The sequence below is a fragment of the Gallus gallus genome, chromosome 6, assembly GCF_016699485.2.
Source record: "Gallus gallus isolate bGalGal1 chromosome 6, bGalGal1.mat.broiler.GRCg7b, whole genome shotgun sequence".
In the NCBI taxonomy this organism is placed as follows: Eukaryota; Metazoa; Chordata; class Aves; order Galliformes; family Phasianidae; genus Gallus; species Gallus gallus.
Window position 1 is genome coordinate 29,334,784 of NC_052537.1, and position 23,747 is coordinate 29,358,530.

Consider the following 23,747-nt stretch of genomic DNA (forward strand, 5'->3'; position numbering starts at 1 on the left):
TTCCAATATCATTTATTTTGTTAGAGTGACTGCTGGCAAGGTAGCTGGAAATGTACCGAATGTCTAATTGTGGAAATCAGCAGAATACTGAAAAACTGGTATTGTTATTTGGCCAGAACCAAATTACAAGCCAAACAGTGGTTAGAGCAATGATATATTGCAGCAGTATATTGGCAATGGAAAACAAGTCAACCTTGGAAAGCAGAACTTAAAAGTGAGAATTCATTATAGAAAAAGCACTGCAGATAGCATACTTGCTTCTGATTAATCTTTTGAGAACCTTCTTGAATTTCTGGTGAACTGTAATCATTTGTTTGTATAAACATATTCATCATTTTCTGGTTTAAGTACAGTTTTTGTCAGTGGAGAAAAAAAAAAGACAACACTAAAACAGCACCTAGAAAATAAAGGTGCAAGAGTGAGAAATAGCAACACATAGCATCTCAGAAGATAGCTGCTCTTATCTTCTTCCTTAAAAGTGAACGATAGTGTAAATAGTATTGTGTTATTTCCAGTGGGAGCAGAATTGTCCTCTGTTGGGCCCTTAAACCTATTGTCTTTAAGGCTGAGTGCTTAGTCTTGAGGAGAGGTCTGTTATTGGAGCAGTAAACCGCATAGCAGAGAAACAGCAATGAGGGGAAGAGTGTAAGAATAGTAAAGCTGCAAATCTAACAATATGTGTTATCACACAGATGGAACATTAGGGAGGTATTCAGAAAAGCTGAATTACACCTGGCAAAGTTAATCAGCCCAGATTTCCTCTACAGACAGGAAGAGTTCTGCTTTAAATCACCCTCTGCAAGTAAGGTCCCTCTGGAGGGAAGCAACCCCTCATGAATCTCTCTCCCTTGTCTCCATCCAACTGTTCCCTGATTGATCAGTTGTGCCTGAAACTTTTCTCTTTTCTTCCAGACACTCACACACATGTATGCAGGTTTTCTGATTACTTAATTGCATGAAATGATAGCTCAGCACTGTATGATCCAGTATACTCTGTGTATACAAACGGTAAATCTTTGTTTCACAGGTGTTCAGCCTGTTCAGAGTGTTTAGTTAGGCTGTAGCTTTCATCACAGTGGTTAAGCTGTCCAACGTGCATGAATGGATTTGGTTTAAAAAGATTTAAAAATGTAACTGGGGCTCAAAAATTTTTACAGTCTCGTGTCTTCAGCTTTCTCTGATTGGCATGCAGGATCTCAGTCAAAGGAGATTGCTGAAGGTAGAGACAGAGTAAAATAATGCTGTGGGAATGACCTCAGGTGTAGTGGTCTGAAGAACGTTTTCACAAAGCAAATCACAGAATCGTTAAGGTTGGAAAGGACCTCTAAGATCCCCAAGTCCAACCCCAACTGACCCCTATTAGCCACTAACCATGTTCCTAAGTGCCACAGCTCCATGGGCAGTGGAGCACCCCCAGGGATGTTGACTCCATACCTCCTGGGCAGCCTGTGCCAGTGCCCAAACACTTTCAGAGAGGTTTTTCCTAATATCCAACCTGAACCTCCTCTGGTAGTTACACAAGTCTCATTACAGTAGTAATGCTTGTAAACTAATCCCACATAAGTCACTGCTGTGATAGCAACTTCTGAACAAAACCAATTCGAATTTCATTTCTATTTAGCCAGATATAGCTAAAAGTAAAAAGAGTGCTTCTCCAGTACTCCAAGTATATCTTTTTCTCTTCTACAGCAATGGATCTACAGGACCAAATTAGATTCTGGCATGATTAATGCATCTCACCAAATTCTTGCAGAGTAGCAAATTAGTTTATAGTGATTTTCTTGAAAACAAATTAAACTGCTGCAAAACATCACAAGAATAGAGATGTTTTTCATAACGTAGGGATAAATGATTCAATGGGAAGGAGATGTAATCAAACTGAAAATTTAATAGTTTTTTTTGTGAAAAAATCCAAATGTTTCAAATATTACTGTCCATGATGGAATCCTGTGTAATTACTTTCATTTTAATACTACATGCAATATGCAGTGGGAGTGCATTAAGGAATTAATTGACATGAAGTTTGCACATGCTCCAAGCAGAATATTCCTTTTAGCTATTGTTAATAGCTAACAGCTAAAAGCAACCCCCTTATTTTGCTAATAAGTTAAAATAACAAAAATTTTGTGAGTTACAGGCGATTTGCCATTCATGTATTTAATTGATAGCTTCCTGAAAATATTATGTATCCTATAAATTCAATTTTTTCCTTTAACTGTAAACATATTTTGCTGCTGATATACCTGTTTGAGACTCCAACGTATTCAAGAAATGCAGGACACAAAGCCTGATTATATGCAATATTATTAACATAGTAATTCGTGCATATTTTCATGTTAAAGTATTATTTGCTAAGAATGTTTTCCATCCACTTATATAAAACAAGACATGCTGAGAAAGGCAATGGAATAGTTAGGAATGCTCTCAAATTTCTGTAATTGCCACTTGTGGTCAAAGGTCCAGAAATTATAATGAGAGAATAAAATAATGGTGTAACAACTTATTACTTGTCTGTTACTAGTGCCAAAGTAAAACATCTTAGATAAAAGCATCAAGCAGTTTTAATTCTCTGAGCCCTGTTATTCTGTGAGAAGAACATATTTCCTGACTAAATGTGATGCCTGCTTTATTAATTGAAATTTAGTACTGATAAGTATTTCAGCTTTAGGAGATATTAGTCAGCTAGTCTAAATTTAAGCATTCCCCAAGCCTATTTTAGTATTTAAAGTGAGTCAATAAGAGGTTTAGAGAGGAACCTTTTATCTTCAGTCTCAGCAGTCAACTACAATTCCTTTTTTTATTTTTTTTCACTGTCTTTGGAGTCAATCATATTCTTAATATTACTGGGCAAATTTCTGACAAGCTTTACCAGAGAGCCCTAAGGAATAAGATCTGAGAAATATGTAATAATATACCCAGTAATCTTTGTAACTATTGCAGCTTAAGGTGTGCTTTCCTTTTCAAATTTAAAGATAATTTTTTGCAAAGTAATGTATCAGAGATCTCAAAAAAGTACCTGTGATTCAATTTCCCTTGTAAAAAAAAAAAAAGCATATATTTGACTACCCATCACCAACAGGGTAAGTTACTCTAAGCTTCATTTACAGACCAATTTTATGTAATTTATTTCTCATTCTCATGAGATTTTCCATTTCTTTTTTTTTTTTTCCTTCAGTTTTTTCCACTACTTACCTTCAGTTTTATGTAAATGACAACATCACCCCCTGGTCTTGCCTATGTGTTCTTTGCCCACTGTGGACTCTTCTGCATCCCATTTTTAGCAGCTCCATGTGCTCCTTTTCCTGTTGTGTCAAATGTCATTATTAATCTTCAAGATATTTCATGACTTACCATTCCCCACCTACCACCTTTTTCATGGTTTCAAATGAGAGTTCACCTCCCACATCAGTTCAGCCATGACCTTGATCTTCCTTTTCCACTTATTAAGTTCATTTCTCCTTTCTTCTGTGCTGCTGTCCCTGAGCCTGGTGCAGGCACGCGGGTCTGGTGATGCAGTCCAGCGAAGTGCAATAATCTCATATTATCATATGATGTTATTATATTAAATTTTATTACCTTATTAATTATAATCTCAAGACCCTTGAGTTCAGGCAAGTGGGTGAGAGAAAGCAGCTTTAAGTTAACCCAAATGGCATTACACCAATCTCAGCCTACCTCTGAGGTCCCTCCAACACCTCTCTACATCTCCTTCATCAAGACAGTATTTGTTTGCCCTACTGAACAAAGAAAACCTGCCCCAAAGTGATTTGATAGCTATCTCACATTGGAGCAGATTAGCCTGGAGTACACACCACTGACCTACCAGCTGTCCTTGGGGAGTCAGCATGCACCTTGGCCACATCGTCAGTCCCCATCTGCCCACAGCAAGAGACCAATCAGCACTTGCTGTCTCAGCTACCAGCTGGATGGATAGTTTTAAGGCACCAGACGTTGTGCAGACCTGGATAACAGACTAAACCAGAGATATGTCACACTGAAACGGAAGGGAGAACTGCCTGACTGTATGCAAAAAATCACTGCCGGGCCCTCAGAAGACAAATATTTCACACAAATACATGGGGCCATTTCCTTTTCAAAATGAAAAAAATTTGGGAAAGGCTGAACATTTCACAAAAGATACCTTATTGTATAGTCTGCATTTTCCACAAAATGACAGCAAGTAATTTATAAGTCTATTCTGGGAATAGGAGTTTCTTAGCCCCTCAAAGATACTGTTATTACTAAATACCAAGGGTATAATACAAAGGAGCACAGTATTCCTCTCTACTAGTGTGTGGCTATCCACACTACCATTATTTAGTTTATTATTGCTGTGGTTTAAGCACTGTCTCATATTTTACTTATTTAATTAAGTTATATGCATAAGAAAAGAAAAACGTACCTCCTGGTCCCCTGGCTGACTTCCCATGTAGCAAAAATTATCATTGAAAAAGAAATGATGAGGTTACTTACCCAAAGTAATTTCCTAGTTAGTTTTGTTTGTTTAATATATCTTTCTCATAGTAAGAGTAGTGTTAACTTAAAATACATATCTATGAAGCAAACAGAAGAGAGGCCCGTAAAAAGACTGTGATGTTGGGATGCTGTCAGTTTGTTCATTTAAAAATTCTCATTTCAGTCAAAAACATTGCAGTATGAAAGTTTACACAGATACTTACTCTTGGCAGTTGCTTATGATGGTTGCTCTCTGTGACTAAGTGTGATCTCTGGATATTGTCTAGACACAGTCACTTGATCAGGACCCTTAGATATGTGCGCAGAACTGGACCATGTTATGACACTGAACTGAACTCAGTTATACTGTGGGATAGAGCTCCATGGCACCTCTGGCAGTGTTGAATTTCAGGTGATTCAACTCTTCTTCAAGAAAGTAGTTAGTTGAGTATCGTATCTGTACATACTTAGGAGAAGGTTTTGTGTATCCTTCCTTCTGCTCTGTTTCCTTGTGATGTGCCTTTTGGCTAACTCCCCTCATGACTTGCTCTATAGCACAGGAGTGTGTAGCACAAACAATGTTCTGGGCTTTTCAGTCATGAAAATTAATCACAAGTTAGACCATTTGAAAAAAAAAAAAGTTTGGTTAATAAGAAAACAGGAAAAGTACAGAAAGTTCGAGACAGTGTGGATTTTTTTAATCAAAAAATTAAACTGAATAAGAATAGACCTGGTATAATGTCATGTATACCATGAGAGAACTGTTTTTCTTGGGTACTTAGAAACACTTGCCAAAGAATGACCTTTTTGAAAGTTATATTCCTCTACCATTATATCCACTGTAGTGACTGAATGTGTTTCCTATGAAGAATAAATGCACTGTCCTGGAATGCATCCACAGAGGTTATAGTGCATGTGATCTATTTCATCAAATTCGGAAGTAGGTGATAAAAGACTGCATTTTTAACAAGGTATTTTTGTATATAAACTTGATTTATACTCATGTAATATATAGATGTGTACTTCTAAAAAGATCTTTATAGACTTGAAATGATAATAAATTACAGGCCTCATAAAAATTCCCCACTTAGTAACTGGTAGTTTTATTGAGGTAAGCATGAAGTTGTGTTCACTGTGTGCGATGCTCGTCAACGTGAGACACTCGAGCTTGTAATTCTCACCACTTGCTCAGAATGTCTTCAAGCTGTTTAGATCCGTTGGTGCGTTCATGGTCAATGCACACTACACAATGGAAAAACATCAAATAACAGATCATTTATAATAAAAAGACTCTGTCCACTATTAGGTGAGCAGGTACATGAACAAGTTTTTATAGAATCAACAAAAAGCAGCGATGCAAACATTGCTGGGTGATGAAGAATGAAGCTATTAAAGTAATATTATATGATTTACTCTTTCAGCTTTAAGTCTCGCTTTGGTAGCTGTCATTTTGTTTTCATTATTTAAGGTCACCTTAAGCAATGATTATAATATTGGTTAAAATATCAAACAATTCTCATTGATCTACTTGAGCTGTCGTTATTTTACTGCCTTCAGCATTGTGAATGTTCCGATTCTGCGTGACAATGAAAACGTGGAGAATTTAATCAAGTGAAGGCATCTATCCAATTATTATCTCCCAATAATACATATTTAAATTGAAAAAAACATTTCCAATTACCTGCCAAACCATGAATCTGAGGTCATTCTTTGTTCCCTTATTTTTGACAAAGTAATAGGAATAACTCAATGCTTTTCTCATTAAAATGAACAATAGAGGAAGAAAAAAAAAAGGTTTTAAATATGCAAGCCAGCATGTAAGACTAACTTTTTCAATGTTGGAGTTTTTTCTACTTTTAGAGATAGCGTAGCCTTACATCAGTTCAAATGTAGCTGTATAGAATCAGAGAAAAAGCGTTTAAACATCCCAGCATGGGTATTTCCATTTAAATCTGATTACAGTGAAATAAAACTGTAGCTATTAAAGGTTTAGAAGAACTACAAATACAAGCAGTAAAAGAAGACAGTTAGTAAATGAGGTAGTAAAACATTTCAGCGGGGCAAACAGTTTATAGCACTCAGCCTTCCTGCAGCAGACTGTGCTATTCACTACAGACCCGTGCACTGTTCCCTGAACTGCACTTAAACCTGCAATTAACCTTTCACGCCTAATGAAGCTGTTTTGCTGGAAAATTAAAATATATAGTACTGCCTGTTTTTACAGAGACTGGGAGGGGAGCATCTCAAAATGAATGACTTTTTCTGATGCTTTTGTTTAAATGCAGAATTAAAATGCTGTTTGTACATAAATCGGGAATGCACTTTTCAAGGCAATCTCATTTGATGTGCTGTATTTCATTCCTGTACTTATTAATTGTTTTGCATAATTGTAAAAAAAATAAAATAAATTCACACATCAGTAATTTTATGATTAGATACTTACTTCTTGAGAATAAACTACTACCATTTAACTTCCATTAGGAAAGACAATAGTTCTGCTAGCGATAACCAAGTTCATATTGCATCCTGTGGTATTTCTCTCATTGTGGATGCAATTATGTCTTATAAAAATAAACTTTCCACTTATGTATTTGACTGGGCCCACTCCATAATGATCTTTCCATACATATCCATAAAACAAGCAAGAGATTGTTTTAGCTGCACAGAACTAGGTCAGGTTATTTCCATAACATTTAGTAGAAAAACAAACTAAACATAAAAATAGATGTGGTTCTGTAGGTAGGATTGTATTTTTACTAGTGGAGGTGATCCATTGATTCTGCGTGTAGAATGCTTACTGGTTCCACTGTTCCGTTTTGCCAACTTGTTCAAGATCTTATCAGAAGCAACCAGGAACCATGTACCGGTTGTGAAAATACTGGTTTGGTAGGTAGGATTTTTATATGGGGACATTTGGGGAAGATGAGTAAATGAATTAATTTATGAAGAGAGGCAATAGATACAGTGCACTGTGGGATTTACAATTCCAGCTTCAATGAATATAAAAGTTTTCACATTCATTGTTTAGATATAAAATCTGGAAAATAAAGAGATATTGTTTGTTATTTTTCTATGTGTGTGTGTTGTGTTTTTGTTTAATGAATATTTAAACCACATCGTTTTTATCAAATTTTCTGTTGTATTTTGATGCAAATTCTGTTTGCTTGCAGTGTCTGTGCATCAGCTTGACTTGGTAAATGAAATTCCTTTAGACCGCCAGTCTGAAATAATTAATCGTTCCTGCAGTTAATTGTATTGCTTTGATAACTATGCAGGGCTTAGAGAACATAATAAATGAATTTCATCAGATGATTTGTGTGACGTTTTGAAAAACGATCTTTTGGAGTGACCTGATTTTAATGGAACTCTAACAGCATGCCAGTGTATTCCAGTACACAGCACTAGATTTAAACAAAAATAGTTTTTCTGTTTTCTTAAGTGTAATGTAAAGTGGGGCTAGTGCCGTTCATTCAAGCATATTTTTAAATATCTTATAAAAAATGTAAAGCCTGTTTTGCTAATAACATCCATTCCATTTAGCATTCTCCCTCCCTAAGCCCAGGATCATGTGTAAGCAAGCATCAGAATTAAACCTTCTAATACCGGACACATCTGATATTTTAAAGGTGCCATGAAGATTTCAAAAATTGTCTGCTAGGAAATGTATCTTTATACGAGAAAAAAGACTTAATTAATCTTGGCTCCTACATATCCTGTGATAGCTGTCGGTAGCATTTTACAGTATAATGCTATGAATTTTCAAAAAGCTGTGTGCACATTAATCATTGCAACATTTTTGAAATAAGAAAGATAGTGTTACCATATGCATAAGCATAAATTCTTCAGGATGGTTGAGAGACTAAGATGTATTGGGTGCTATGGAGAACCAGCAGCTTCTTTGCCTGTATTATGGGTATATTTAAATGTGCTTTGGTAGATATAACTGTCACAGTTTTATTGTGGCCATAATGGAGTACAACATATGAATGATGTGAATACACCTAATCCATTTCATTGAAGTATCGCCTTTGTGAATCAAAAAATTTAGAGCTACCATTGATTAAGCATTTGAGTAACTATCAAATGGAAGTGTAAATTCTTTTACTACTCATTTCCTAGGCATACCTGTCCATACCCTTTGCAATACTCTGTAATACTCTGCTAATATTGTAGCAGCTCGTGAAATATTGACAGACACAGTTTGGAACAGCTTTGGCTGGTTGACCACATTTAGACTCAGCACAGACCAACACCATCACATTTCACTCTCTGTTCATAAGCCCATGCATTATGAAAGGTTTTCATGTGTTTCTCTGCATGGTAAATACAGAGCTCTTGGGGCTGGAAGGCACATACATAGCAAAGGGAAATATTCAAGAGTAAAATTTTGTACTCACTGTGGTCTCCATTTTACTTTTATTTTCAGATTTGATATCTTCATCCATTTGTAAACGCAAAGCACAAATATTTAGTAAGAGAAAATCTGTGTCAGATTAACATAACATAGAAAATCCATGTGTGTTTATGTTATGTGGTCCACATAACATAGAAAACATTGACAAAGAAAGGAGAAGCTAATATCACGCAAAAAAATCAATGAGACTTAAATGGAACTCAGTTTTCCTGCTTCCCAGTCTGGTCTCTTAACTTCACATTTTTCCTTCTCCTTTACTTTGCTGTAACAAGGTAGCATTTCAGAAAGTGAGAGCTTGTTATCTAACTCTAAAATAAAGCTAATCCCTTCTGGGAAAGTACAGAAACTGTGCACGAAAGGAACCACCACAGTGCTATGGAAGTCTTCGTATGAAAGCTGGACATTAAATGTTGTTTTCCCTTTATTTGTCTTACAGGTCTTGCAATTGCAAGTGCACTGATAGACATTTCACAACAGAAGCCTACGGAGTGTAAAGATAAGAGTTCAGGAGTCAGAAATAGAAAACATCATCTTTCAACACGTCAAGGAACTTGTGTCTGAAATTCAAAAACTGCAATTGTATATTCTGTAATGTTTTCTTTTTAAATGGCTTCCATTGAAAGCTATACTACAGCCTCAGTTTTTATGGAGGCAAAACTATGAATGAATATATTAGGTACTCTGTTATAGTCACACAGCCTACTATACCCCAAAGCAGAACAAATCTATGGTAGGTATATTTGATGAGCTTTAATAAAAAGAATGGATTCTGATATCAACTAAACATTAAATAAAATACCTAGCATTCTTAATCCTGAACATATCAGAGCAGAGAAAATCCTGGAACAGAACTAGGAAAAACTGTACATTGTTTTGTAATGTAGAGGGCAGGTGTATAATTGAAATTTAAACAATTTCAAAAACATGAAACTAAAGGACATTTTTGTATAGCTTCATGTAAGAATGAGAATTGTACAGTTCTTTCCTTGTAATCAGCATTTAGATGTCTTTCCAGTAAGCAGGAACTACAGAGGAACATTTGGATTTATCACTGCCCAAAGCAGGTAAGCAGCAGAGCTCATGTGGGTCTTCCACAACAGCTAATTTATTAGAAAAATTTGTTAAGCATGGGGAAGTTTCTTCTTCAGTGAAGTTTGGCATTTTTTCTAAGAGTCTCTAAGTTTGTGAGTCTAGCTTGCTTTTACTCTACAGTAATATAGCCTCATTTCAGTATTGAAATTATCTGGTATCTATGAATTCTCCTCACCTCCAAACAGAAGAAATGAATCCCAGTCAGCACTTTGACCCTTGTTTAATAGACCAGTTTGGTTCTCTGATGGTTTTATTCTCCCAGCTGCAGAATTTCATCTCAGCCTCTTTCAAAGCCTGTATACCAAAACTGAAATAAATAATTATTTAGAAATCCAAGTTGTTTCCAGCAGTGGTTCTGAAATTTGACATCCAGGATGCATCCTCACACAATCAGTACTCAGAAAGAGAAAAAAGATGAAGGATTTTACTTTTAGCCTGTTGTGGGCTTGGTCACCGCAGTAGATAACCTAGCAAACAGTTTTAATGGCCCTCAGTCTTTTAATTTACTCAAATTCATGAACATAAAAATGTAAGAGAATGCTAGGGGGTAGGTAGCAGACGTGTCATGTTCTCATTTCTGGATTGCACGTTGACAGAAATATAACATGAAACTAGTAGTTTTGTACGAGCTTGTTGAAAGTGTAGTTTCTCAGCTCCAAATTTGCCACCATACCAGTACAGAAGAGCGATACAGAGGTATAAATTCTTCATGTAATGATAGACTTTTGGTAAATATGAAAGATATAAAAAGATAATTGATGTTTACTACTATATCTGTATTTTTCATGTTCTTTTTATTTCAGGAAAATGAAGACATTTTACTGTTTATAGTTGACTACATAGTTACTTGCATGCCATGGTGGTGCAGTAGCAGTAATAAAGCCCTGTTGTGAGTTGTGTTTATTTTGTAATGCCATTCATATCTTGAAGTACTCAGCTTAATTTGGATGAGGACTAAATGTAAAAATAACTATAAAAAGGAACGATTGTACAGTGTGTAGTTATATCTTATACAGCAATATTAGGTTGCATCTAACCATGACTGCTCTATTGTTTTGATAAATTATGCACTTATGAATTATGGTATAATTATTTCTTATGCTGGCATGATTGCTTCAGTACTTTCATATCTTAAGATTATTATCCTAAAATAATGCCATCACAATCTTGTGACTTTTATTGCCTATTCTGACCTCAGTCTCTTGTATCTTAAAATTTAAAAAACTCTTTCTTAAAGCTTCTATTGGGATCTTTCAATCAATACTACTATTAATATTGTGAAAAAACGGTCCTTTGTAAACAACCCTTTCTGTCAGTTTTCAAGTTGATCTGTACAAATGAATACAAGACAGTGGAACTGGTTTATATACAATGCATACACTTATGAAAAGGAAAGAACCACTTGTCTGGAATATTTTCCAAGCTCTCTATTATCCTCAACCTAAACATTTCACATAAGAATTATACAGTGTGTGTTTTGTGAATGTACTGGAAACCACAGAAAGACCATTTCTTGTAGAGCAGTTTTGACTGTACTCACAAAGGATTACATTCCTCTGTATCTCAACCAGAGTTTGATGATTACTTGAAAAGCAGATATGAATTTTAAAGGGATTAAAATATTTTATTGCAGCATTGAAGATGGGCAAATATTAGTCTATTTTATTGTGTTAACAGTTAAAAATGTTACTTTATTGTACAAGAAAAGCATGTCTGTCATAAGATCATTCAACATTTTCATGTATTCTGAGAGCATTTTCTCCTAATGCAACTTTCTTTACCTAGGGCCCCTGATTGCATGCAGATTAGTAAAGACATATAATAAAATAAATAGAGAGAAATAGTTATATTATGGCCATATTTAAATACCAGAAGTTTGCCAACATATCTTAAACCAGTGTTTCAGAGTAACTTTTACTGCTTTCTATTTTAAAGGTATAAAAATAATATGATAGGTCTGATATCTAGATTCTGACAGTTGTCAACTCCTAACTTTTTAATAATGACCACTGCACATCAGATGAGATGTTTTATCAACTGTCACATTATGACTGCTTCACGAGAAAGCCAATTTTGTTAAATCCTACTTTCCAAGATTAACTTTTGACCTCTTTCTTAGAGTCAGAAAATGTTGAATGGCCTTATTTTAACCCGAATGTGATTTATGTTGGATGAAAAATAAATGACTAAATGCTGTTCTGGAAAGTAAACCCACAGTGAAGTTTTGATTGTCAGGATTCCACCCCCACCCCCACCCATTCTGCTGAGGGAAATTCAGCAGCTATGAGCTACTGGTCAAAGTATGAGATAGACTATCCATGGTAGCATGGACTGTCCTTCATTTCTTCCTTGAACCTGTATATTTATACAAAGTCCTAAAATCACCTGAATAAAATTTGTGTACATATAGATGACACATTAGAAAATGCTAAATTCTAGAGACATTAATGAAGATACTCCTAATTGGGAACATTCACATTTATCTGATTTGAAAATTTTCATAGCTGACTATTCTCTCTATAGTTATAGTCCTTTCCCCTCTTCCTAAGCTGACAATTTTGGACAAGTTTACACTGAGACTTTTATAGAATTATAAAATCACCAAGGTTGGAAAAGACCTCCAAGTTCATTCAGTCTAACTGTAACTTTGTATTTGTTATGTGTAAAATCTGCAGCAATAGTTCTTTTTAACTAATCTAATGCAGGGAGCTGGAATCCTGATGGTAAGAATTTTAGTTTGAGATTGCTTTATCAGGCATTCAGTCTTTATAGCATTAATTTTAATTATAAACTCATTATGTGTCTAATTTCATTGCCAATTTTTAAAAAAGTATCTGAAAGGTTTCTTGACAATAAAGGTAATTTCTCTGTTAAAGACAATTAACAATCCCTTCTCTTTTTTAATGTATAGATGTCCTATGCTTGGTTTTACTGCAAAAAATCAATAAATTAACTCTAAGTTTTCAGTCTTTGAGGTGCAGAATTATCTGAAAAGCTGTAGCTTGCTAATAATTATGGAATAGTTTCTAGATCGAAGTATGGACCACTTAGGGAGATTTTTATGCTTCTAGTAGATATTGTTCCACTGATAGCAATAGCAAAACTCCCACCATCTACAGGTGGCCAAAACTTCCCATATTGGCTTCAGCTGTGCTAGCCTGTTAAGTACTAAAAGGTGCCAGAAGTGAGCCCTGTAGAACTGAGACTTGAATAGATCAGAATTGTGGGGTTTTTTTTTTCATGTAATGTTTTCAAAGTGCTTACTTGCATTTCTTATTATCATATGCATAGCTACATAGCTGCCACTGTTTCTGATGTTGGAAGTCAGCATCTTGTTTATTTAGTAGAAATTCTGGTAACCCCTGGAAGTTTACTCTGAAGTGAAGGGGACTGTTATTACCCCAGGCTTCCATTCATGGATACTTCAGTCATGGCATTTGAGGCTGTGTCGTGCTTAGGTAAAGAGCTCTGTTTGTACCGCTTCAGATATTTAGAAGTAGCCAGCTTTGAATATGAGAATGCAACATGGAAATGATGATCAGAGAAGAAAAAAGACTTTAAAATGCACAGGATGCATTTATATTTGTGGCTGTGTTAGTGACATCACAGCTGATCTAAATCAGAACATTTTCTCTGTTTCCTCACATATTTTGTTAAAGAGTCTGAAAACTTCAAGTTCATCAGTGACTACTGTGTCTGTTTATGGGTACTTCTGCAGAAATGAAGCCTAAATGTCTTTATCCTTATGAGTGAGGATATAGAAGTCTATTTAAAATGCTGAAAAGATAATGCTCTTCCATGGGGTTACCAGTTTGTGGTCAGTATTTTCAGAGAGTCCAAGACTGAGTGCATAAAGTGAGGCAGGCACCTTTCATGTCTTTACTTTTTAATGTATTTTTCTGTAACGGGTTTTCCATACTAAGTTAAGGCCAGAGTTAATATTGCAGTTAGCTTACTTGAGTTTTGAGTTTGACAGAATTGTTGCTCGTTTAATGATTACTTTTTGCTTTTCTATTTTGGATGTAACCATCAAAAAAATGTTTAGCTATTCTCTTCCAATTTTAGCAATTTTTATTTTCTAATAGATATTTTTTTATTACACAAGATGCAAGAAAAGAAAAAGATGGAGTTCTTCAAGCACACTTCTGGATCTAGAAGATATCCACCTTATTCTACTGAGGATCTGAGTCTCTTGTTAAACGTTCTCTTCCAGGTCAGTGTTTGTCAAAAAATCCTTGCCGTGTCTTGATTTTTGTTGGTTAACATCAAGAAGTCCTTTTAAGCTCTTTTAAGATAAAGATTAAGATAAAGCTCTTTTAAGATAACCAGTTGTCAAATCTACGTGAAAAAATAAGCATAGTTATGGAAACTAATGTTTAGTATTACTACCGTGAATAGTTTTTTATGATAGAGCGCTATGCAAGTTGTCTGCATTCTAATACCTTCACTCAGAAATGAAATCTGTTAACATTCTTATAAGTCCTCCCTTCCCCAGTCCTTAAAGCACAGAAAGGCAAATATTCCAGTATAGAAATCATTCTAAATGTATTAACATAGGTAATTTTGTTTCTGCTACCAAATAGGTAGTTGGAATGTGGCAAAGCATTTTCTTCTACTTTAGATTTCCTAATACTCGAGAATGATAAAATTAACCTTACTAATGACAAGGGAATCTTAAAGATTAATTAATTAATTAATGTTTAAAGAGCACTTAGATCTTTTTAGTTCTCTAAAAATGACAGGCACCATATGAGCACTAAGTATATTTCTGTTATTATGTTATTTAGTATTAGTTTTATTTATAGTGCTAGGTGTTGCAGTTTTCCATACCCAAACTTGAGGTATACTTAATGAAGGGAAGAAAAAAGTAAACATTTGCTGGTAGATTTGAAAGTTTTCTTACTTTCTGCGACCACTATTGTGGGAGAACCCAGAATTTGCTCTTAGTTTTTACTGTTGAGGTCAATTTCCTCTTGTTGGTAAATTCCCACTGTTTACTAATTCACTGTGCTTACTGATCTATTTGGTTAAGTTTTTCCACGTCTGATTTTACTTTGTTTTTCCCCTTTATTATCTATTTTTGTACAACACCTTCTGCTTTATTCACAGTTGTTCAGACCATAAGCTCTCAAAGGTCCTTCACAATTTTGAAGTTCCTTTAAAGTTCTGAAAACATCAGTAATTGTACCATTTTAACCATATTGATGAATATTGAGGATAATACATTTCTATGCCTTAATACCTCAGTTATGTTATGTGGGCTGGAGATTTTACACCTTCTTCATGCTCCATCTTCCTCATTGCAAATACTGAGTATGCCTTTCTAAAACTGTTTTATGAAGTTATAAATCCTTCCAGTGTAGCTCAAAGGCTATGATATAGCATCATAGACTTCTTCAAACCTCTAAGTCTGTGTATTCATTCTGATGATAGTTTTATGTCTTATAAAATACGTCAGGAAAATACTTAGTACTTGGTAGAACCTTCTTTCAGAATTCCCTATACTGAATAGTTCCTTCTTTACTAAATAAAAAAATAAAAAAATAAAAATCTGTGAGAGCTTAATAGAATTTAAGCAAAAGAGGCAGCACACCAGCTTTTACATTCCATTTATGAAAACCATTTGCCACTGCTCTGAAACTGTCTCGGATCTATGAAATCAACAGAACTGCTCTGCACAATCTGTGATTTTATTTACCTCTTCCTGCTTGCAGGAACCATGCAACCATGTTAACATGTTGCACAGAACTATTCCCAAAGGGAACATCCAAGTAGCAAGTCTTGTATACCTTCGGAACTCACTTCCACAAACAACTCTGGTCAGTCTCTCTGCAACTTCCTTTTTTGAAAATAAAATATTTTCATTTTTCAGCAGGTTTGCAATAAATTGACACTCTTTCTTCTAGACCCAAATTGTCCCATCAGTGATCTCTGGCATTAGCATTCCTTTTCTGCTTCATCTTTGCCACCATGCTGTTCAAATACTGTCTTTTGCTTTGCCTTATTGTCTTTTCATTTTCTTTTGGTCTCATCGTGAATCTGATCCAGGCTCTGAAGACATGCAGTCCTTGCCTCATGCTGATCCCGATTCCTTTCCAACTGCTTTTGTCTCTGTTTTCTGGAATTAATGCTCTTAGCTTATTCAGCAGTTCTCGTACTGTATCTGTGATCAACTCGCACATCATCAGCCTCTGTTCACTTCATATATAAATCTTCCAAAGCGCCAAACTGGTCTGTAGCTGCTACTTATTGGTTCCTGAATCCCTCAGACTTTGAAAGTTTTATTTGTAGCGTATGTTTAATTATGCTCCTTAATGAAACAAGACTATCTCCTGCATGGGCATTTTAACTTTTGATACTAACCCAGTTGTTCCCATTCCCCTATGTGGCATTCTAGATTCTTTAGAACTGTACACACACAAAACATTCCAAGTCATCTAATTCCATTCTTTCCTTAGGCATCTTCCATTTTATCTAATAGCCAATGGGAAGGCTACTAGCAGGTGATGGGATTTCACACAGGTTATGATTTCAACCCATACAAAAACGGCTTCACTGGACTTTAAATAAGTGAAATATAAACCATTAAGCAACAGGACATTTTCCTTTCTGATATGGAATTGTTGGGAGTGTGATATACAGGCAAAGTCCTGTTTCACAGGAGGAAAGAAAAAAATAAAGTTTTAACCTAATTCATATTTACCTAGGCAGTATCTTTGTGCTTGCGCACGTGTATATATGCTTCTGCTGTAGAAGTGTTAGTTTGGATCAAGGTCTGTGTTTTCCTTGCAAATACATGTAATACATTTTTTGCAAAAAGAGAGTTGCAGACCTTCAGGGCCCTGAGGGTTTCTTTTTATTTCTCTTTGTGGTGTATCTAGACTCTTGCTTAAAGGGAATTTTTCTTTACAAGTGGATCAAGTAGAGGAAAAGAGATGTTGCTATTCTGAGTGCCGTTTCGGTGAAGATTACAAAGGTGTAGATTACTTCCTGAAGAATATCAGACTGTAATTTAACTTAGTTTTGTCCCCTTTGCAAGTGGGATCCCTCACAGAATTGTATCTACCTAGAAAAAAATAGCTGCCTCTTATTCACCCAGTTGATGCTCTGTCTGAGCAGTCTCTCTCTGGACTTGGTGTAATCAGCCGTAGGGGACTTGGACATAAATCAGATATCTATATTCAATATGTGTACCTGAAAACTGTGCCAGCTGACTCAGGCAACCAGTTATGGTTCTCTGTGTAATATGGTTTCCCCAGGATTAACAAAGCTAGGCAGTTCAGGAGTTAACCCTGGTTCAGAAACAGTGCTCTACATAAGCCCAACCAAGGGGTGAATATAGTACATTATTTTCAAATGTAGAGTCATACTGCTCACATAAAGGCAGTTTGACTGTTTTGAGAAAAAAACACAGCACTGCTGTGCTGTTTCATGGAGTGAAATGGTGGCAGACTACTTTGGTCCCACCTCTCCTATTCCCTCCCTACCTCTGAGGGATGAAGTAGCTATGGGGATGGGATGCCAGATCCCTGCTGAGGTTTCTGTGGTTCATTGCATCGTTAATTCTTTTCTGCAGAGTGATACCACCCTTAGTTATGCAGAAGAATGAGCTCTGATGTTAAATCTTTAGGCTTCCCATTTGCGTTAGAGATTTGTGACTATGAACTAAAAAGAAAATCGAAGTAAATTTGGCATAAGAGGCTGGATATGCTGCTCTTGTCCTTCAGATGCCAGAATACTAAGTTCAGAACGTAAGATCTAGATCAAATCCTTACTTTAATGGATCTTAGGATAACCCTTATGCGATATGTCAGCAGAATTTCATTGGCACCATAGGAATGGTAGAAGTATATAGAAACTGGGAAAATGCTCATTGCTTTCATGTAGTGTGGAGACTCTTAAAAATTATTAGATCAATCTTTACCCCTTATACTCATTGGGATCATCTTATATCCACTGCATGCACTGTATAATGTTACATCAGAGTTTTACATGCAAAGACTATAGGAATACACCTATACATCATAATGCGGTACAGTACGAAGTGCTCTGGCTAACTCTAAGTGTGTTTTGTCTGGGCACCAGGAGGGCACAACTGCATCAGCGCTCTCCTGCATCCCTGCTAATAGCTTCCTTCTCTGCAGAGCTAATTAGCTCAGTGAGGGAGCAGGGGATACTGGCACTGGGACAAACTTGTTCACAGCAAGCTTAGGTGGTTCTGAGCAGCATTTAATGTTGCTGTCCAGTTTTTAAGTTAGCGACTCTTGCTGGATTAGCCTTAGCACTAAAGGAATGTAAATCCAACAAACTCACTCTGGGAACTGCTCAGTGTTATTGAGTGACTTCTGCAGGATTTCTTCTATAAACTGGTGATGCAAAACAAATGTTAAGATATTCATATTAGTAAGTATATTGTAAGCCCTTAAAAAATAAAAACAGCTCAGTTCCTTGTCTGTAGGCTGGCAGTAACTGTGCTGAGCAGGGGAATCTGAGACATAGCCTAAAAAAAACACCAAACCAGCTGTTAGAGGAACAGTGTAACAAAGAGCAAACAACCAAAGAATAGCAAATATTCCTTGGATTCCTTGTGAGACAGGTTTTATGAAGGTTTGTTGCCTTTTCATCTGCTATTTCAAACTGCACCATTCCTCTCTGTACCTACGTGTCAGACATTTGTTAGGTGCTTCTAAAGCTGGAGCATTTCACTCAGAAGTATTTAGATTTGTATCAATAAAGAACAGCTTTCATTCTTTCTCAATCCATGTTGGCATATGCAAAGCAAATTGAAAGCTATGATCAGTGTAATAAACTGAAACGTCTCTCTTTCAGTCAGCCATTACCTTGCTTTGTTTGGGTTTTTTTTTTGTTTTTTTTTTTTCCTCCACTTTAGACAAACAATTTATAATGTGTTTACTGAGGCTTGTACTGATATCCTTCAACAGTCTGGGCAAGTCTACCTTTATTCCGGCAGACACAGAGAATAAGGGCTCAGTGCACAGTGCGTGCAAACCCCTTTGCAACCTAAGATTATTTGTTCTCTGACTGTTCTAAGATAATTAAGGAGCATTGCATGTTTCTCAATTAATGATTCCTCATTCAGCTGGGGATCTTTGATGCTAATTTGTTTTAATCAGGACAGAGACTGCTAAAAAACTAAACAATTCAGTGAAGAGGAACTAGGAATTTTTAATCAAGTGGAAAAGATCTAAATGCTGTGAGGGATACATCCATCATAAGTTTTCACTTCTTGTTCATTTAACTTTGTTCTTTCAGGTCTCATAAAACAGTGTGTTAATCAATGCAAGGAAGTTTGTTAGGATGAAGACACGTGGTGTATTTTTTTCCCTACCCAGTGTGAACGTTACTGCAAAAATGTGGACTTTGAGGAGCTGTGCTCATAAAAAGCTTTCACCGTAGGTCCTTAGCTATGCGCTAAAGTTGTAGCCTCATGTTTTCATGGAATCATCAAGGTTGGAAAAGACCTCTAAGATCATCTACTCGACCCATCTAGTACCACCAATATTGCCCACTAAGCCATGTATATAAACAATGTTTTATCAAGCATTGCATAGAAAGGTGGTAGTTTGGGTTTTTTTTTCTTGACATTGGAAAGTCATTGGAAAAAAGAACGCAGTTCTTTCTGAGGGGTAGGGTACCTCCCATTTAAATGTTAATTTTTTAATTATTTTGGTATCGCGGTACATGCATAAGTTGGGCAAAGCAACCTTCAGTATTATCCTGTGCATGAAATTTGTATTTCAAATACTGCAGTCCATGGTACACGAAATCACGTGGTTTACGAGTAGAGCATGTGTATGTTTGATAAAAAGGATATATAGGTTTTATTTCTAAGTACGTTTATTTATAGCACTGAGGCAAAAGCACTTCACAGCTCTGACTGCCCCAGCTTCTTTACCACAACAGCCTCCATGTCTCCCTCCCACTGTGCAAGAGGTACCAGTGTGAACCTTCTGCTCATGTGGTTTCAGCAGAGACAGTGCGTTGTGAGCTTTGGCTTCCAGAGTCCTCAGCCAGCCGGGAGAGCTGGAGCCATGAAGGACAGCTAAGTCCTAAAAGCAGTTCTTCCCGTATGAGCAGAATTTGACAACTATTCAATTACATGCAAATGCTAGGTGCTAAAGTATTCCCAGATCAGAAAGAGAGGCTGTTAATGACTTCATGGTTTTTAGTGTTAGGAAAAACATTCTCATATTGCAAATTCTCATGTGACCTCCAGCATCCCCTGAAGTACTGCTTTTAATGCATCAATTCTGCTTTGGACATGTACCTAACCTTTCAGTTGGTTCCCAAAGAAGTGCTGTCTATGTCCCTAAACAATGCCAAAACAAGCTAGAGAGCCAAAAAAAAAAAAAAAAAAATCTAACTGGCTTCCTGCCCCTTGTCCTTCTTGCTTTAAGACTGCGAACCACTGTGTTTATTCTGTAGTTTTGGAGTCCAAATCAACAGGATAATCACACCGATAAATTCAGTATAATCTATCTTGTTTCATGCAATATAATGGCAGCAAACAAGCTTAAATATACCAGTGCTCTCAGAGTAGGAATCTATATGTTAGATACTTCCTATAAAAATGGAAGCAGAGCTGTTTAAGAGTTTCCTATAGAATATATATTTTTTTTCACTCAAAAGCTTTCTCTATGCTGTGAAATGCAGTTCAGATGCTTGAACCTATGTTAATTAAAAGATCAACATTTTTCTTTCTTCAGTGAGTGCCCTGCTGTCTTAGTCTTCGAGATGGCTCTCCCATGTGCAAAAAAAAAAAGAGCTGTAATTATGTCCAGCTCAAGGCAATCTGAGGATCTAAAATATCCTGCCAACTAGTGTGTTCTCAATCTGCCTTGTTAGTTCACAAAATTGTGCATGTGACTTTGCTGCATTCTCAAACTTGATAATGTCACATTATTGGGACAGGAAGCATTCCCTGATCTTATCTGAAGCGACACTTGCAATTTCAAGTTCTAGCTTGATGAGATCACATTGTCAGGGCTCCACGTAAGTGTGATCCTTCCTGATTTGCAATTGTATCTGTTTTGAACGATCTTTACACTGTTCAAGCAAAAAGGTACGATAATGTATTTTGTCAGATGCAAGGATAATGAAAGGGTGATTTCATGTTTCCTCTTTTAGAAAATGTAATTCATGTGATTTAACTGTCACCTTTCTTACCAGTTCCACCCCATCCATTTAATTCTGTGGGTACCTGGAAACTGTGGTGCTCACAAAATATGAGCACGTCAAGGTAGCTCATCCACTTCATAAAATAGATGAGCCTTATTACCTTTAAGCCTCTATTAATTCCATGAAGCTCAGGGCTATAAAGTGGTTTGCACATGCTAGAGTTGTTAGAATATATATTATGCTTTAAGTAAAAATATTTAACATAGTAAAGCTTGTAGAGTTGAAGAATACTCAAATACCTACATTATGTTGTTGGCAAGAAGAACATTTAACGTGTAACATGTAATATTTAAAATTAGGAGACTGAAGTTACTTCAAATGTTTTTATACTTGATACTAATTTTCTTCAGTAGTACTGCATATTGAAAGGAAAGAACTATTGGAAGTGGTGTATTTCCCTTTTTACTGTGTAGATTAATGAAAATTAGTACACCAAGTAAAAATAGAAGAGGGAAGAAATATTGCCTATGGGGAACCTATTAAGACTTCAGGAGTTTCTGAAGAGAACAGTGGTGGTGAGGTAGAAACTTTTGGGCCGTCAGTCCCTGTTTAACATACATTAATACAGAGTCCTACATCAATGCAGACAAAGAACAAGCTTTGACTTCTCATTTAACAGTAAGATAGCAAGTTTATAAGACTGAATTATGACATACAGATCCATGTAGCCAGCAAAATTAACCACACCTATTTGACCAGTTTAAACTACTTCTGAGCCCAAAGGTGAAAATTTATTTATTCCATTTAAAGTGCAGAAAATGGAAGGCAGTATGATTCTAGAGTATTTGACTTCCTCACTGAGGGAGAGTGGTGTCGAAAAACTGACTGGTAATAGAAGATTTTCTTTGCAAGGAGTTCTGAAATACTTACAGAAACTTTACAATTCTTTTTTTTCTTTTTTTTTTTTCCAGCTGATAAGAAAATCATTCCTAAATAGAGATATCCAAGCCAGATGAAACACAATTTCCAATTTGTTAGTTATTCCCATATTGCCACGATAATTGAATCCTTCCTACTACGATTAGATAAATAGGCAGTTTTGTTGTATATCACATAATGATATATGACCCAGATAAATCACTAAAAATTAAATGTAAAGTATTGCATTTGGACTGACTAAAGCTAGACAAATGCTATTTCTTTAATAATGAATTCAGGGCCAAAATGCATTGTATTATAAGGGAAGTGACAGTTCTGCCAAAACCCTACATAACTTGCAAGATGCAGGCTCATGTGAGATTACTGTGTACTCTGCTGACTAAGAAAAAGAAAGGACAGATTTAGGTTATAGTGATGCTACCATATATACTGGGCCATTCCTGAGATGAGAGATGTGTATGCAGTGCTGCCTCTATGTGTCATCATGCTCTCCAAGTTTTGGTAGTAACTGTGGGGCAGATTAGGCAAATGCCTTTCTCTAGCCACATAGGGTGTTTTGAAAGAAACAAGATCTTTTGCTGAGTATCGTCATGTTGTATTTATTGTGAAGCTACTGCTGTGGCTTAACCTAGCAGAGAGAGCTCAGCACAAAGAAGTTGCTTGTTCATTCTGCCCAAGTGGGACAGGAGAGAACTGGAATGGTGAAAGTGTAAGACCTCATGGGTGGAGATGAAGACAGTTTACTTGGTAAAATAAATGCTTTGTGTGGAGCAAAGCAAAACAAGAAATCTGTTTGCCACTTCCATGGGCTGGCAAGTGTTCAGCCACTCCTTTGGAAGCAGGGTTCATCACACATAACAGCTTCTTGGGAAGGTAAATGCCATCACTCCAAACGTTCTTCTAGTTCCTCTTTCTTTACCCCAGCTCTAATTGCTGAGCTTGTTGTCATAAGGGGCATCCCATTGGCCTGTCTGGGTCAGCTATCCTAGCTGTGTCCCCTCCCATCTCCTTGGGCTCAAGCAGCCAAAATGTCCTTGGCTTTGTGTAAGCACTTCTCAGTAGCAGCTGAAACACTGGTGTGATATCACCACTGTTTTCATCAAAAATCCATAAACCATCTTCAGGTGATCCTCTACAAAGGAAATTAGCCTAAAATCATGGCAGGTATTCATGGAATCATAGAATCATTAAGGTTGGAAAAGACCAAGATTATCCAGTTCAACCATCCACCTACACCACCAGTATTTTCCCCCTAGACCATATCCCTTAGTACGGCATTCAAATATTTCTTGAACGCCTCCAGGGACAGTGACTAAACCACCTCCCTGGGCAGCCCATTCCAGCATCTGAGCAGTCTTTCTGAAAAGAACTTTTTCCTAATATCCAACCTGAAATTCAGATTAAAACATTTGAAGGAGAAAACTGTCTTGCATTATTTCTAAGACGTGAGGTTTTTTTCTTGTAACTCAGTGTGATTTTGTATTTATTCCTATAGTAATGTTTAAGTTTTATGACTAGATAGCCTAAAATGTTATTAGATGGAAACAATAGCCTCCAACCTACTGCCTGGTCAGCTAGATTTTTATTGCTTAAAACAGCTTAACCTTTCCCTACAGTTTTATCGTGTATATATAGAGCTTATTCCAAACTTCTTTATTCTTAGACTGAAAGATGTACTAAATGCATGGATATCCAAAAGTACTGTGCT

General features: G+C 36.2%; 1 protein-coding gene across 7 annotated transcripts in view; it reads left to right on the forward strand.

The window, feature by feature from the left end:
- Positions 1–12,841, forward strand: part of ATRNL1 (attractin like 1) — a 419,950-nt gene extending 407,109 nt beyond the window's left edge. For 3 of the 7 annotated variants that reach the window (XM_421777.8, XM_004942302.5, XM_015288928.4), the window contains one exon: positions 9,306–12,841. In XM_421777.8, the coding sequence (XP_421777.4) occupies positions 9,306–9,430 (125 nt within the window). In that variant the 3' untranslated portion in view covers positions 9,431–12,841. The remainder of the gene's footprint in view (positions 1–9,305) is intronic. The other 4 variants (XR_003075754.3, XR_003075755.3, XR_001467269.4 and 1 more) reach the window with 2 other exon arrangements.
- The last annotated feature ends 10,906 nt before the right edge of the window (positions 12,842–23,747 follow it).